Raw genomic sequence first — 16358 nt, 5'->3', positions numbered from 1 at the left:
TTGCTTTGCGTTATTACGCCATTTGTTTCGCGTTACTACGCCTTTATTCGCGTTACTACGCCTTTCGATTTGCATTATAACGCCTTTTGTTTCGCGTTATAACGCAAATAAAGGCGTTCTTACGCCTTTTAATTCGCGTTATAACGCCTTTATTCGCGTTAATACGCCTTTTGATTCGCGTTATTACGCCTTTATTCGCGTTATTACAACTTTTGATTCGCGTTATAACGCCTTTATTCGCGTTACTTCGTCTTTATTTGCGTTGCTACGCCTTTTTTCGCGTTATTACGCCTTTTGATTTGCGTAATTACGCCTTTTGATTCGTGTAATAACGCCTTTAATCGCTTTATTACGCCTTTTGATTCGCGTAATTACGCCTTTATTCGCGTTATAACGCCTTTGCATTTTTATTTTTTATTTCATTTGACACTATTAGGCTTTCGTACAAATTAGTTAATTCCGAGTGAAACCGATCGACCTCTATAGCTCTTACAAAGGGCGGGGATATCGAATGATGGCGATATTATATCCAGTTGCATCGGAGTGTTCCGGCGAAGTTAGATGGAAATTGTATGTTGTACTTACTTGCAGTTCATCAATAATGAGGATATATTTATGATTTAGGTGAAACTTTATGAAACTAAAGTGTAAGGTAAACTATCTTCGTTCAATAAAATAAAACCATCATAAAACACTAATTTGACCTTTCCAAAAAATTTAAAAAAATATATTAATTTATCTTTTTAAGTCCAAACAAAGTGTGTATCTGCAATTCTTTTATAATAGGCAACTGCTGCAACATATTTGAAAAAAAAAATACTTTCAGGCTTTATTTCTTTATTAAAAAGTGCCCAACTTGTCCTTAAAATTTCGTGCATTTAATAAAAAATCAAATGATAACAAGGTAGGTTCAACAGTTAGAGCCTGCAACATTTGACAATTTTTTCGTGTTGGGCTTTCTTTAAGAATTCTGTTTTCTCTATTTAACTGTTTTGTTCCATGATAGTGAATAATACAGTCATGTAAACTAGATTGTTATGCATAATTGTGATTGTTAGACTGATTTGATAGTCACTGAATCTGTAATGGGTGACGAATATTTGGTTACAACTGCTACAGATGCGCAGTTTCATTCTTATCTGATGGTATTATCAATGAATTGAACGGGACATTAGTGGTTCACTTTAGTATCCTTTGTGCAATCACAATCCTCTATAAATCTTTGTAGGAATATTGATTGATAATCTACTTGGGTGTATTTAAAGGGGGGAAATCCGAGCTGAAAAAAGTTGTCTCCCCTATAAGTTTAAAACGGCAATGATTTTAAATATAAGACAATGATGAAGAAATGAAACTACTGTAAGTTAGATGTAGCTTAGTTATATATGCAATAAAACTTATTGATAAAACTGACACTAAAAGACCAGGTCTTATACTTGCTTATACATGTATATAGTCAGAATATATCATCGTTTTTAGATATTTGGTTCTAGTTCATTATCTCGCTCCTTAAGGGGATATATTGTCCAGATACAAAATAGCATAATATCTTAACGTGTAATTAGTTGGAATGGCATATGTATCACTGAACATATCAGAAATTTTCCCCAAACCGTAACAGAAAGAAGTTACATATGTATTTCTACGGTTACTGGGTTCTTTACCAATACTTTGTTGTTCTGTTCATCAAGTTACTGCCAACTTCTCATTCTTGACATGCTGTCCCTATTGCATAAACAGGGGCCTTATACAAGGGTTGAGGCCAGCAATTTCAACATTGCCATAAGCTCTCTACATGTAAAACCTTAACGTTATGTCGAATATTTATTACTTTACTATACTCGTATTTACTGCATTATAGCGACGGCAGAATTGTCCAACACAAATGCAGACTGGAACGGTAGTGATCGCTTGGAAACGGAAAACGGAAATTTTACCTACTCGGTCTTGCCTTAAGACACCCATCCTCTTTTACCAAGGCTGACATTTGCCACCCCGATCTTATTCTGAAGAGCGGACATTTGCCCGTAAAACTTTTTAAGAGGGTACATTTGTACCGTCAATGTGACGATTCAGTGTAATTCATGCCGATCAACTCGTCTGGAATAAACTTTTACAAAAGAAGTACATGTATTTAAAAAAAATCAAACATAACATACATGTACTATACTTAGATTCGGATAATATTCACTTCTTCTAAAAATATTATTTACTTAGGCGGCTTGGATTTGAAAGTATACGTAAGAACACTTGATGTCCATTACTCGGATGCGAGAAAAAGGCGATTTTTTTAACAAACGATCATAATCAGTCCTGTGCATATTAAGACATAAAGACTTGGCTTAGCTTATTGATTGAATTAAGCCCGATGCCAGAAATACTAGCATTTCCAAAAATAATTGGACTTGCCGTTCAGACAGCTATCCAAAATAGTTTTTAGTGAAATAGACTCCTTCCTGAAAAATAGAGCAAATGTTTCTTCTTTTAAGAGAAATATTCCGTACATTGTTTACCCTATAGCAGCCTACGTACCGACTTTGGGCTTCGTACCTGAAGTTTTTTATGGGTAACTCAGGAAAATCATTGTGGATGGCTGGCCCGTACGTAGCGCCCGTGACGTCTCTTGACGTCCATTTTGTTATCAAGTATTATTACATTTTACAATTTGATTGGCATATTAGGACAGCCGGTGTACGGATAGAAATGGTCAAATCGTGTTAATTGTATATTTATATCCATCGTCCAGGCACTTAAGATTGAAATGTTTACGTTAGGTTTTACGTTGCATTAACACTGTAAATGTCTTGTGACGTGTTTTCAGGTTCATTTAAGGAGGAAGACCTCAGGTGGTATTCCGGACATTATTGCTACGTTCCGTGAGGGGCAAGCGGTTTTAAGTCAGCAACTAAACCTTTCGGCCACTGACGTTGCTAAATCCTATTGATCAGTTGATAAACATGTAGGATTGTGTCAGTCCTGAATGGGTGTGAAAGTGTTATGTATCGTTTAGTTTACATTAAAAACAAACAAACATTCTTCAAACATATAATTGTCATAGATAAAGGGTGACCAATAAAATATGTAAATGCTTACTTATAAACACTGACCTATACTTAATATTTTTCTTGACCAAGTACCGGTAAAATCTGGTTCTGTACATAAAAGCAATTAAAGTGTTGAACTTACTGTTGAGCAAGAAAACTTTCCGTATCAATATTGGGCTGTAAATGATTTCAGAATAAAATTATTTTTTTATGTAACAGTGTTTATTAGTAAGTAAAAAATGTCTATTATAGTCAAGTCAAGTCAATTTGTTTATTTAAGTCTCACTTTTGTACATTAAATGTATGATAGTACAGTTGGTTACATTTCACCATCGACAACTTTTGTCATTCTGTTTTATAATATCTGTAAATGCATTTTTATAAAGTACGTACTTAGTTCAGTATTGCACACTTTTCTTAAATCAATGAAATTATGTTGTAACATGTGTTATTTAATATTATTGATTTGAGATTTACGAACTAGTACACATATTTTACATATAAAATGTAATATCATTTATAATACTGCACGTTTGTAACGTCGTTTTTCTTTGGATAATCGTGATGTTTATAAAATTATACAAAAGTGATATACACGGCTGCTATCAATTTACAGAGTATTTTATTTTTCTTTTCTCAAAAATCAAGTTGTTGTTCGCTAGAAGGGAAATAACCGCAACAATATTATGCGAACTGTCTACAGCAAATAAAGTATTTTAAAAATGGAATTAATCATTCAGACTTTGCTAGCATGTTTCATAACACCCAATTTTAATATTTCAAAAGTGGATTTAACTAACGATATAAAAACAGACAAGGAAGATATACTTGGGATAAGGTTGTAGCGTATTAAGAAGATGAATCGCAAACACATTTTTTATGCGGCATGCAGGCTGGCTGGCAAATATTTATCAGACCAATGTATGGTTCATTGCCAAGTTAAGAGGACCATGGATAATGATCATGTCTGGTGAAGTCTACATGTATATAAAATGCACAATGATCGCAAAGTAACCAGCATAATGTATACTGGTATTACACAAAGAATAATTATTCAGGTAAATCACTCTCAAATTCAGTCAAGATTTTCTTAGTTTCATGTAGGCATTGTGTTACTGGTTGCACTATGTTCATGACAAAACATTCAAAAGAGACTTATAAAATGATACGAGTTCATATTTTATTAGTCTATGACTCGGCTGTATTTTGCAATGTACTGATGTGCTGATGTTTGAATATTGAACAAGACAACTAGAATCAGTAACTCAGAACGAATACTTTCTTAGGTGCTTTTGGATAAGTTTATTTTTTAAATTTTTTATTCATTAATTCTTAATCATGGCATACGAGTGTGTCTACATACTCTCAATACATTTTTTTGCAAATTGAACATTGGCTCAAAGCATGCTTCATTAGATAAAAGTATTGCAAGTACGTAGTTCATTTTCAACTGCTTTAACAGCTTCGACATCTCAGCACGAATAGGGCAACAGTGAGAGTGCTCGTAGTTTCTGTAACTAACCCTTCTGCAGGTGTTAAGTCATGTAGAAAGCACTGTGATGTAACTGGGTTAAAAGAATATGCAACACATGTGCGTTGATACGAAATGCAAGCATTTCGGCACACGATAGCTGTAACGACAGGAGAGATGATCTCCATATAATCATTTGACCTTGTATTCGCAATAGTTTCATGTCCATCCGTTATATAACAGCCTAAAAGAGATACATAAAGTACGAAATGAAAGTTAATGAAAATTTTTATCACTTTTTTCTCATTATGTATATTTGACATATTGAATTTTAAAGGTATGTTGTAATAAAAAGAATAGATGGATTAACCTATGAACAAGATTATATCCTCTATTATATCATTTTATAACTGAACATGTTTTATATGAATATTTTTAAACATTTGGAAGAAGATAAAAAGTAATCACGGATACCTAAGAACGAACAAAATGACATAAAAGAAAATGTTGTAGACTCACTTCGGTATGGACTGTTCATGAACGGTAATGGAAAATTCAAGTTACCGTTAACATCCAGGCAGTATACAGCATTTAAATTTTGAAACATCCGCTAATGTGTTAACACCTGTTTATCCCCTGTAACCCACATGTGCAATGAACCGCAAATATTTGAACAAGCTCGATAGCACTTTATGCTTAGTACATACAAAATGCAGCAAGTTTGATCAAATACGCCTAACAGACAATCAAAGATTCGAACAGCTGACATTAGATCAGTAAAATAACTCACCAGCTCCAGGTTGTCCACACTCTGCAGCACTCTTAAAACAGGTATTGTTTGCTGTGCATGTTGCTGGTAATAAGGCTTTTTTGAAAAATGAAATGAATAACAAATATTTAGAGAATAATCTTGATACCGCGATAAGATGATAAATGAAACTAATTTTATAACTTAATTTATCGTATTTATCTTTAAATTTGATATAAAACATCTTACACTGTATTTTGAGATATCATTATGGCTGATATTCTGTGAATTCAAAGATACCTGTTTCACAATTCCTTCCAGAGAATCCTTCTGGGCATATACAGGTATAATTGTTGACTCCGTCAATACAAGTACCGTCATTAAGACAGGAATCGTTGTAACAGTCATTTACATCTTAAAAGGTGAAATAACAAATCAAATCTTTAATTTTAAAATTCATATAACATTATACAACCAGCATATACGAAATTCCGGACGAATCATTTGGCCCCATTGCCATATGCGCAAAAGATAATTATTGTTCGAAATTTGATATAATGCCATTTTTTAGATAAACAATAACTTTATAAGTACTGTCTTTTGATATAAATTTTTTCAGGCATTACAACAAATTACCCTTCTATGTTATGTTATAATGACTCTTTAAAATGTCCATTCAAGTAGTTAACCTTAGGGCGCTATTGCACTCAGTAGATACAAATTAAATTATATCTTACTGGCCTGGCTTAATTTCGTTTCGGTTAAGGTAAAGATTAATTACTTAATTTGTCATTTATATATTATAAATGTCATTATTCCCTAACTTGTTCATCTTCTTACCTCAAAATTGAAATTATTGTAACTTTAAACTACTTAAATGATTTCGACTTTATTTCTGCCTTCACCTTAGTGATTTTGTTATATTTACCAAGCTCAGATCTGATGTTCTTGATATTTCTCGTATAATTAATCTAGATTCACTATGAATGGGTTAATTCTATGCATCTACGTAGCTTCAAATTATTTTCATGTTTTCATTTTTTCAATTTATAATTGTTGATACATATTACAGATTAATTGCATTAGTTATCTTTCAATATGAGTAAATATATGAGTGTTTGTACATATTACGAATTTGCCTTACTCATTCATATCATACATAAAGATCTTGTATTTTTATAAACTATATATGATCATTTGTGCAAACTTTAATAAGGATATAATTCAATATTATATTAATACTGTTCAGTTATGGAGGAAATTAAGATCATAGTAATACAATAACGATCTGTTATAAAATGTACTAACTTGTTTCGCAACAAGCACCTGTAAAACCCGAGTCTCCACAGTCGCACTTTATACCATCTAATTTGCTTTTCATATAACATTGTGCTGTGTTTTGACAGCAACCTGTTAGGAAAAAGGGGATTTTTTAAGAATGCAAAAAGAAAATAATTCAAAGAATAAATTTAGGTAAATTGTGTATTGACAGAGAGAGTATTTCAGTCGTACATGAAGGTCGATCACTAACGTATAGGTGTACAGTTAAGACTATACTGTAGGCGCTATTGCCATCTCTTTGACAAAAAATTAAAACAATAAAGGATGCATAACAATCTAAACCTTAAAAAGCAGCTGATATTATATATTGATGGCATTTCGTTCTAGTATATTTAAGGCATGCCCATAAGATTGTTTCGAACGTTGAACATTACCCTTTCAGAAACGACGCAGCATTATTTTTATTATCAAAATATTTAATACTTCATAGATAAGTATCAGTTTTTTTGTGTTTTTTTTTTTCAAAATATATCTTGTTCTTATTTCATTGTTTATTTAATCATTCGATATCAATGTACTTACATGGATAACATTTCATCTGTGCTTTTGCACTCGCTCTACCATAACCTGGCCGAAGACATGCGTAGCCCTCTGGACACTATTTAGATTTACCAAATTTCGAATAAGTAACATGTTGTTAACAAAGTTAACATTACTTATAACAATCTTTCAAAGGTTCTTGAAATAAATATGATGCATTTATCTGGATTTGACGTTTACCTCATAAGATATGAATTGAATTGAAAATAATCTTGATATATAAAATTATGATTTGAATACCTGAGCATTTATGATAAATACCTGTATCTCAGGTTCACAATTTTGTAGGTATGGACCCTTACAATCGGCATTCTGAATGATCGTTATCGCCAAAACAATCTGAAATCATTTTATTACACTTATTTCATTAGAGAACCATTGCTCATATTTGCAATATTAACATATATGTTATTTGTTCACAATTCAATTTTAATTTGAATATTTTCTTGTCAGTTTTCACGAGGAAAACAATATTAAATAGTTAATAATCATATTACGTATTAAGGCAATACATAGCAGGAAATCACTTTTGGTAATTTTAACAAGATTATTGAGTCAATCCTTTTTATCAAATTTGGTAAACCATTGTAATTGTAATTGTCTTTACATATATGTGTATGTTTCCTTTCTTTTTTATTTGGCAACAAAAATGTTTAAATCAAGGAAATTAAAATATTGCTTACCCTGACAAGAACCGACATTGTCTGCATCATCAGGTGGATATCTGAATCACAATATACAATTATACTATTATTGTTTACAATTTTATTTCGTACAATTTATCAACCAACATTTTCAGTAGACAGCCACGTTATTTTGTCCATTATTAAATTATGCCGAACAGATGGATCAGTGACTCAGAAAGTATGCATGCTTTAAAGACTAAACTTCACCATTGTTAGACTGAAATAAATAAATAATAAGGCGTAAATAGGCAGAAATGTATTTTTCAAATGAAAATAAGCAGAAAATAATTACAATCACGTATTTTAGCGTGCGCAGAGTGGTAACTTTCATTCTCTGTGTTACAAAATAAATCCAGAAATAATTAAAGGAAAAGAGAACAATCTTAAACTATTTCTTAAAATATCTAAAAATACATACATGCTTATAATCAGAAAAACCTTCATTTTTCAAAAATCACTGTCACCTTTTACCAATCTAAAACTTAGTATTTCATATTTCTAAACCTATCATTTAATATTTTAACATCTCCAGTTATAAATCAACCTTTCAGAAATACATCAATTCTCCAAAATCTCGTATCGAAATTCAACCAGAACTGTGACATATTTATGTCATGATGTAATTCAATCAATTTGCTTTATATGGACATAAGCTTTTCTAATAAAGGTGTTTTTAAATATATTTTACAAACGCCAGTCTAAGTTTTTGAACGAAGAAGGTCATATTGACTAAATATCAAAGTTAATCAGTGCATTCACATTTCATAAAATTCGCCGCCATTGCTGCCCTAATCATCACGTGACAATATAAATTTGGGTTCGGATACCTTTGCATGACATTTAGTGAACCGTGATCCAAATGCTATTTTTAATTGAAAACGTACCTTAATTATGAATAAAGTTGAATTTATTAAAAAAAAAAAAAAAAAAAAAAAAAAAAAAAAAAAAAAAAAAAAAAAAAACAGATATTTTTACCAAAAAAAATAATTATGTGAGTGATCATATTTATTTGAGTGATTGATTAATGATTTTTTGTTTGTATTTAATATTTAAAATAGTAAATAGTACCGTTCAAAAAAATGTGTACGTCCGTTACTAAAAATAAATGCTGGAATTCCCAATTTTTATAGTATCGCCAGATTTCATTACAAAGCATACTCCATATTGGTAGACAATCTTTACATATTTCCTTAACAAAAAGTTAGGTACACAATGCCATTGAAGTTTCAAATTTTAAAACAAACATGAATAGATTCAAAATCTATTTGATTGCAAAATGGTATAATGGTATATTTATTTGATTTATAAATGTGATTCAATCTGTTAAGCTATTACTCCTTTTATGGAAAACATTGTAAATATTTGTAACAGCTTTTGAATCAATATGCTGCACTTTTATTTGTACATCCAATAGTGCAACCGTACTGGACTTGTTTACAATGGGTTTTATGAATGAATAGAATAACTTATTTGTACTTGGTTTATTTTTGGTTTGTTTTAGTGCAACAGTATAGAACTTGTTTACAATGGGTTTTATCTGGGACACAATAACAACCGTTTTATACTGTTCAAGGTATTGTAAAGGTGTTTCTAAAATTAATAAGATTAAAATTAGATTCGCTACAGCTTGTAGCAACGTAAAAATTAACGAACCGAATATTTTCATTACCGGCAGGCTTCTAAAACAGGGCTACCGCTATCATAAATTACAGAAATATTTTACAAAATTTACAATCGTTATTTTGATTTAATTTCAAAATTCAAAAAAGATTTAAAAACTCTGGTTTAATGGAGCTGTGATTTACAAATTTCGTACGATTTTGAGTCACTTTAATTTTTCTGCTGTTTTTACTAAAATCATTAAGCCTTTTATTAAAAGAGGTGACGACCCTACCATTTTAAGACATACTGCATACTTAGTGTTCAATCCTTTTACAGTTGGACACTACGCTTCCTCTTTTGATTACATCTGACGGATCAAGTGGGAGACTCTTTGATGACTTTTGATGGACAGTTCATAAAGCCTTTTGGGTCTGAATTTGCTAAATGATCGTCTTTTGTCCTGCTTCGTTGGGTCCTTGTAGGTGATTTTTATTGCTCTGTCTTCCTTTAGGCTAAGACATTGAGTACTTTTGTTATGGTCATTGTGTTTACTTTTATATGTTTCTACATGATTATTTTGGTTACTTCTTATCTATTCCGATTGAACCATAACAAATGTTGGTAGGGATTCACTTTACACTGTCTTGGTGCACCATTAACCGATCTCCCAAGCAGTACTTGTTCAGCTGACCGTTCCAAGGCGGCGCCCTCTGTGTTCCTCAGATGTATGTCTATGTTGTTTAATACCATTTTGGTGACACTTTTGCTTTTGTCCCTTGTTGTTTTCTCATCTACGGTAAGTATGTTCCCCTTTGCCCTTGTTTTATTTCTTTAATTTACCACACCCCTTCCTGGGGTCTCCTGTCCCCTTCCCCTGTGCCATTGACTTTGTGGGCCTAATATTCAATCATTTATTTGTTTTCTTTGAATTCCTTATCAGTTACAAATTATTTATCATTTTAGTGATTAGGCTATCTGTGTTCTGCCTTGTGCCCTGTCTTGTTTTTGTTTGGGGTCCGCCTAGGCCATTTGTCACTAGTTCTTGTTGCTGGGTTATGTCGGGGCTGCGTTCATGGAACGCCGCTTTTCTATGTTGATCTTATTTATCATATTATTTTCTGCAATTACATCCTTCAATGGCCACACCCTAGCTGGATAGATTCCTCGCACTTGGTATATTTATTTGATTTTTTAAATGTGATTTTAATAGTTTAAATAGTTATTTATGTACTGTACACGAACTGCCACAATTCTTGTAGCCTTTGCAAATGGGATTGACCCATAACATTACCATCACATAACGCCAAAATAAAAGCGAGATATGAATTATGAAATATTAAGTATAGTTTTTGTCGTTAGATCGTTCTTAAATGAAATGTACGGAAAAAATATTTAACTTTCTAGTTAAAACGCTCAGATTTACAATACTTCCCCCCCCCAAAGTATACTTTATAAAGTTACTATGTATATTTTGATTTTCATTTTGTCAAAAGTTAACTAATTTTCCTTCTTGTTTCAAATGGGTCAAACTTATTTACCAAATAACCAATGACTCTTAGTCTCAGTTAGACATTTACATGTATCTCACTACTAGAAATACATATAAACATTTGTCACGAATGGCATTAATTAAACTGGAACAGAATACTAAAAGATTCAGTTTATACATGCTGGAAAATATAATGACTTAAAGATCCTGTATGTTTTGTGATTGATACTGTTACTTTGTGTATACTACACTTGCAAAAAATTATAAATGTATATAGTTATGCAAATGTTACAATTTTCAAACATCAAAGAATATGTAAAAAGTGTACGGCATATATTTGTGCACTATATTCAATCAATAAACTACATGCATTCATTTCTTATTGGAAAGTTTGACTTAGAATTTATAGAAAATAAATGGAAAATAAATTTCTAATTACACCCCTTTATTTATTTGAAATGTTTATTGGGTAATATCTTTAAAAATAATGCTTATTGGAACTTATTATATTGACAAATCTTAATTTGAGCATCATATTAATGAAATAAAACCATGGTAAAATCGTGTTACAGGATCTTTAATAAATATAAAAAAGGATTTAATTGAATAACAGTAATTACATGTGCATTTCAAGTTATTCTGAAATGAAATATTATCAAAAGTGAAACCAAACCTAAGTTAAATGCCGATTGCCAATTTCCGTAATTTCTTAATTGCTTTCAAATATAAACAATTACAAATAAAAAGAATAAACATCTTACCTTGTATGTTTCTCCAGAAATACAAAATTATTGATAAACCTGTAAACTTACACTGACTGCTTATATACATTTATTTGAAGTATTGCAAGACAAAAACTGACACGTTAGATAAATAATTTCATATGGACTTGTAATTTAATCGATCATAATAATAATGATAAAAAAATCCATTATGAAAGTACAACAAGGCGAAAAGGAAAGTGTTGCAGTTTCAGTTTGATCAAACCTGTTCAGGGACGATAGTGGTAACTGCAAGCTACCGTCCACGCCCCCTATAAACGGCTTAAGCCTAAGTCAACATTTAGCATGAACTAGTAAAAATGTTAATTTGGTAACATCCGCAGATATTTACACATGGTAGTTATCATCGGATCTTCTTTGAAGTAAGGATGCGAGGAATTATTTTGTTTGTTTGTTTCGGTTTTACGTCACACCAACACACTCTATGTCATATGGCGACTTTCAAGCTTTGCTGCTAAATATCTTAAGTGCCCCCGTGCCTTATCTAAGACATGAACGGGCATCTGAGTAGAATATCCATGATATCCTTTTTTATTGTTACGTCACGTGTCTAAATGATTACTCCACATGTCTAAATATAGAACGTCATCAGTGATTATATTAAGGAAATAGATCTTAGTTTTGAGTAAAGTATTGTAGAATAATGCACGGTTCGAGTTCAAATGCACACGAGGCCGCCGAAATGCCTGAGCAAATAATTACAAGGCATCTATAAAAATTATAACATGTTAATTAAAGAGAGAGCTGAAGTACATTTAGAGAGTAGAAGTAATTTTACTGACATCATTTGATTTAATGACGTCATATTTGACGTACATAAGCTATCGTTTATTGTGCTGTAAGTTTATTTTGTAATAATGCATTTGACAACCCCATGTATTTGAGTATTTAAGGCAGAGTGTAAAGCGCTTTCTAACACGACCCACATTTTCCCTATTGAAGACTGAAAATGTGTGTTATTATGCAATTAAATCACTGTTGGCGTTCTATATTTAGACATGTGACGTAACCATTAGACACACGACGTGTTCACCAAACATGCGACACGTTGTAAATAAGTGCGTTAACAAATCAGGCGCATCAGGTACGTCAGCATTTTATTTTTTGAGGTCGTGTTAGAATCGAAATTATAAATCCAAATCGGTGATTTAATCGCTCGATAAAATCACTCTTTGTCGCTCGGATGCGCATCATTATATCACCCGGACTCGTGTTATAATTTCTTGCATCCGAACTCGAAACAGTGATTTATTTAGCTATAAAATCACCCTTGGGATATATTATTTCTTAAATAGCAGACACATAAATGCATTTCTCATTTTGTTTTACTTTAAAATGTTTATTTACATTGTAATTTGATATCACCAATCTTAGTCATACAATTCGGATGTTTATGAGTGGCTATTGCGCAGAAAGTTTGTACTCTTGGATTGTTTTATTTAACCATTAATCAGGAAAAACGTTGAAACTGTCGAGCTATTACTCCTTTTATGGAAAATATTGTAATTATTTGCAACAGCTTTTGAATCGATATGCTGCACTTACATTTGTACGTTTTATTTGTACTTAATGTTTGATTTATGTTTCAAATAGTGCAACCGTACTGCACTTGTTTACAATGGGTTTTATAATGGACAGAATAACATATTTGTACTTGGTTTGTTTTTTTTTTGTTTTTTTTGTTTAAGTGCAACAGTATAGAACTTGTTTACAATGGATTTTATCTGGGACAAAATAACAACCGTTTTATACTGTTCAAGGTATTATAAAAGTGTTTTTAAAATTAATTAGATTAAAATTAGATTCGCTAGAGCTTGTAGCAACGTAAAGGATATTAACGAGCGGAATATTTTCATTACCAGCAAGCTTCTAAAACAGGGCTACCGCTATCATAAATTACAGAAATATTTTACAAAATTTACAATCGTGATTTTAATCTCATTTCAAAATTCAAAAGTGATTTAAAAACTTTGGTTTTACCGAGGTGTGATTTACAAATTACGTATGATTTTGGGTCACTTTAATTTTTTTGCTGTTTTTACTAAAATCATTAAGCGTTTTATTAAAAGAGGTTATGACCTTACTATTTTAAGACATACTGCATGCTTAGTGTTCAACCCTTTTACAGTTGGACACTTGATTACATCTGACGGACCAAGTGAGAAACTCTATGATGGTCAGTTCTTAAAGCCCTTTGGGTCTGAATTGGCTAAATGTTCGCCTTTTGCCTTACTTCGTCGGGCCCTTGTAGGTGATTTTTTGGTGCTCTGTCTTCCTTTAGGACATTGAGTACTTTTGTTATGGTCATTATGTTTACTTTTATATGTTTCTACATGTTCATTTTGGTGTTTTACTTGTCTATTCTGTTTTTACCATAACAACTGTTGGCGAGGATTCACTTTACACTGTCTCGGTGCACCATTAACCGATTTTAACTCCAAAGCAGTACTTGATCAGCTGACCGTTCCAAGGCTGCGCCCTCTGTGTTCCTCAGATGTATGTCTATGTTGTTTCAAACTAATTTGGTGAGACTTTTGCTTATGTCCCTTGTCATCTACGGTAAGTATGTTCCCCTTTGCCCCTTGTTTTATTCCTTTAATTTACCCCCTCCCCCCTCCTTTCCTGGGTCAACTGTCTCCTTCCCCTGTGCCCTTTGACTTTGTGGGCCTAATCTTGTTCAATCTTGTGCCCTGTCCTGTCTTTGTTTGGGGTCCGCCTGGGCTCCTTATCTCTGGTTATTGTTGCTTGGTGGTGTAGGGGCTGCGTTTATTGAACGCCGCCTTTCTTTGTGTTGATCTTATTTATCATATTATTTTCTTCAATTACATCCTTCAATGGCCACACCCTAGCTTGATAGATTCCTCGCAGTTATGAAGCAAAAGTAATTTACAGTATGAAAAAAAGATATTAACATCATGGTATTGGAAACTGTTAAAATTGGAAGATGTAAGGTTTGTAATGGCCCCTATTTGTACAATAAGACAAAGGAAAGTTCCTAGCAGGGAGATTTTTACAGCCGCCACAAGACAATAAAATTGATAAAGTTTGAGTCTAATTATTACATGGAATAATTGAAATTGTTGCATTGACTTTTACATTGCTTTCAGCTACCATCCACGTCCTGTCTACTAGCATCGATTATAGCTGAATTCATCATTTAAAATACATAATAATATTTAATTCAGAAACATATTCAGAGGAATTCTAAAAGTTAAGATTTTGTTATTGATAGGTCGAAAACTTGTCATCTAAGTACATGTATACAAAAAAATATAAATACACAGTTATTAAAAATCAGCATATTTATACTTCAGCTTTGTCGTCTATGATACAATTTGATATTTTGGACTGCAACTATAATCACAATAATGTATTTGCTAGTCTGAATTTAATTATAAGGATTAATTCGTAGGTAAACCTTAAGCTAAGTACTTAAAAAATATTTTTAGTGAGTCATTTCATTAATTAGTCTTTAAAATAATTAAAATACATTTTAAACCATTTTAGGTGACTGAGTTTGTATTGCTTGAAGGAAAATCTTTTGAAAACAACTCGATATTTATCTATCGTTTTTGAAGTCCCTAAAGGGTAATTCCCTTTATTTTATACAAATTTATACAAATAAAAATATAAGCATGTAGTCATACATATTAATAACAAACCAATACACATAATATATACAAAAAAATGAAACAATGATTACAATCACAAACTAATAAGAAAATTAAAATGCATTTCAAGGAAAAGATCTGCATTGATATTTGTGTTCCTAGTTTCAGTAGTTTGATTTGGAATTGATGGGCAACTTCTACCGGCGTTTGTTATTAGAATCAATTTATAATCTGTGACAGTTTTATTTATTGGCAGTCAGCGATACATTTGTCTTTGATCATTTACAAGAAATTGAAGCTTACAAAAAAGAAGCCCCCTCCCAAAAGCAAGAGCATACAACAACAAAAAACTGATGGCAAACATTTATCATATACATAAATAGCAAACATTATAATATACGATCAGAAGACAGGTAAACTTTTAAATTGAATGAAACTATTCAAGGGTACTTTGATGTAAACATAATGCTTCTTTTATATACGTTGCTGTATTTAACGTATGTTTTTACTTGTATTTGACTTCAATGTATTAAACTTTTGTATATTTGGCCATGAAAACTGGCCTACAAAATTTGATCTTATACTTCTGTAACGTGCACGTGAGCAACACAAAATAAAATGATATTCTGACTCTATGGTATTTTGGTAATATAGTTTCCACAGTCTGTTACTTTCAATATGATTATAATTTCCTAATTCTATATCATAATCTTTAGCATGCAAATAATAATATGATCTTGTTTATCATCTTAAAATAGAATATTATTTTGAATTAGTACTTTTTAAAAAAAACTATAATGAAACAATTTGTTTTGTAATCTGCAATTTGTGTGCTTAAAAGAAACTGATTTATTTACTAATTTACTTATTTTATTTAAAATTTATCAAAAATACTAAAAATCGTATCAAAACAGAGGAAAAAGAATCTCTAAAAATGTCCAAAACGGCCATATTTAAAATGCTGAAGACTTGGTCTGATTGAGCTTGTTCATTGGCAGCGTTGTATAATGTTGGCTACCTCCAACTACCAGCAACGGCTTAAGT

The 16358-nt window shown here is 31.7% G+C and overlaps 1 protein-coding gene across 2 annotated transcripts; it reads right to left on the bottom strand.

Moving 5' to 3' along the window:
• Positions 1 to 3131: 3131 nt before the first annotated feature.
• LOC132748609 (fibropellin-1-like) lies at positions 3132 to 11834 on the bottom strand. 2 transcript variants are annotated; one of them, XM_060738221.1, is made up of 8 exons: positions 8899 to 9156; positions 7828 to 7868; positions 7406 to 7483; positions 7127 to 7202; positions 6572 to 6673; positions 5564 to 5677; positions 5306 to 5380; positions 3132 to 4759 (listed from the first exon to the last, which is right to left on the bottom strand). In XM_060738221.1, the coding sequence occupies exons 1-8, from the start codon at positions 8984 to 8986 to the stop codon at positions 4500 to 4502; spliced, it is 834 nt and encodes a 277-aa protein (XP_060594204.1). In that variant the 5' UTR covers positions 8987 to 9156; the 3' UTR covers positions 3132 to 4499. The 2 variants fall into 2 exon arrangements, with proteins under 2 accessions (XP_060594204.1, XP_060594205.1); XM_060738222.1 differs by lacking the exon at positions 8899 to 9156 and adding an exon at positions 11683 to 11834 and having other exon boundaries at positions 3134 to 4759.
• Positions 11835 to 16358: the final 4524 nt, after the last annotated feature.

Source organism: Ruditapes philippinarum, unplaced genomic scaffold, assembly GCF_026571515.1.
Source record: "Ruditapes philippinarum isolate M1 unplaced genomic scaffold, ASM2657151v2 ctg3813_1_1_1_1, whole genome shotgun sequence".
Taxonomy (NCBI): Eukaryota; Metazoa; Mollusca; class Bivalvia; order Venerida; family Veneridae; genus Ruditapes; species Ruditapes philippinarum.
Note: the sequence above shows the minus strand (reverse complement) of the source record. Positions and strands in the feature narration are given on the sequence as shown.

Coding starts and splice junctions, on each gene's coding strand:
- LOC132748609 (XM_060738221.1), bottom strand. CDS start 8,986: ATGCTTTGTAATGAAATCTGGCGATACTATAAAAATTGGGAATTCCAG. Junction 7,869..8,898: donor CGTACACATTTTTTTGAACG/GTACTATTTACT, acceptor ATTGTGATTCAG/ATATCCACCTGATGATGCAG. Junction 6,674..7,126: donor ACAGATGAAATGTTATCCAT/GTAAGTACATTG, acceptor TTTTCCTAACAG/GTTGCTGTCAAAACACAGCA.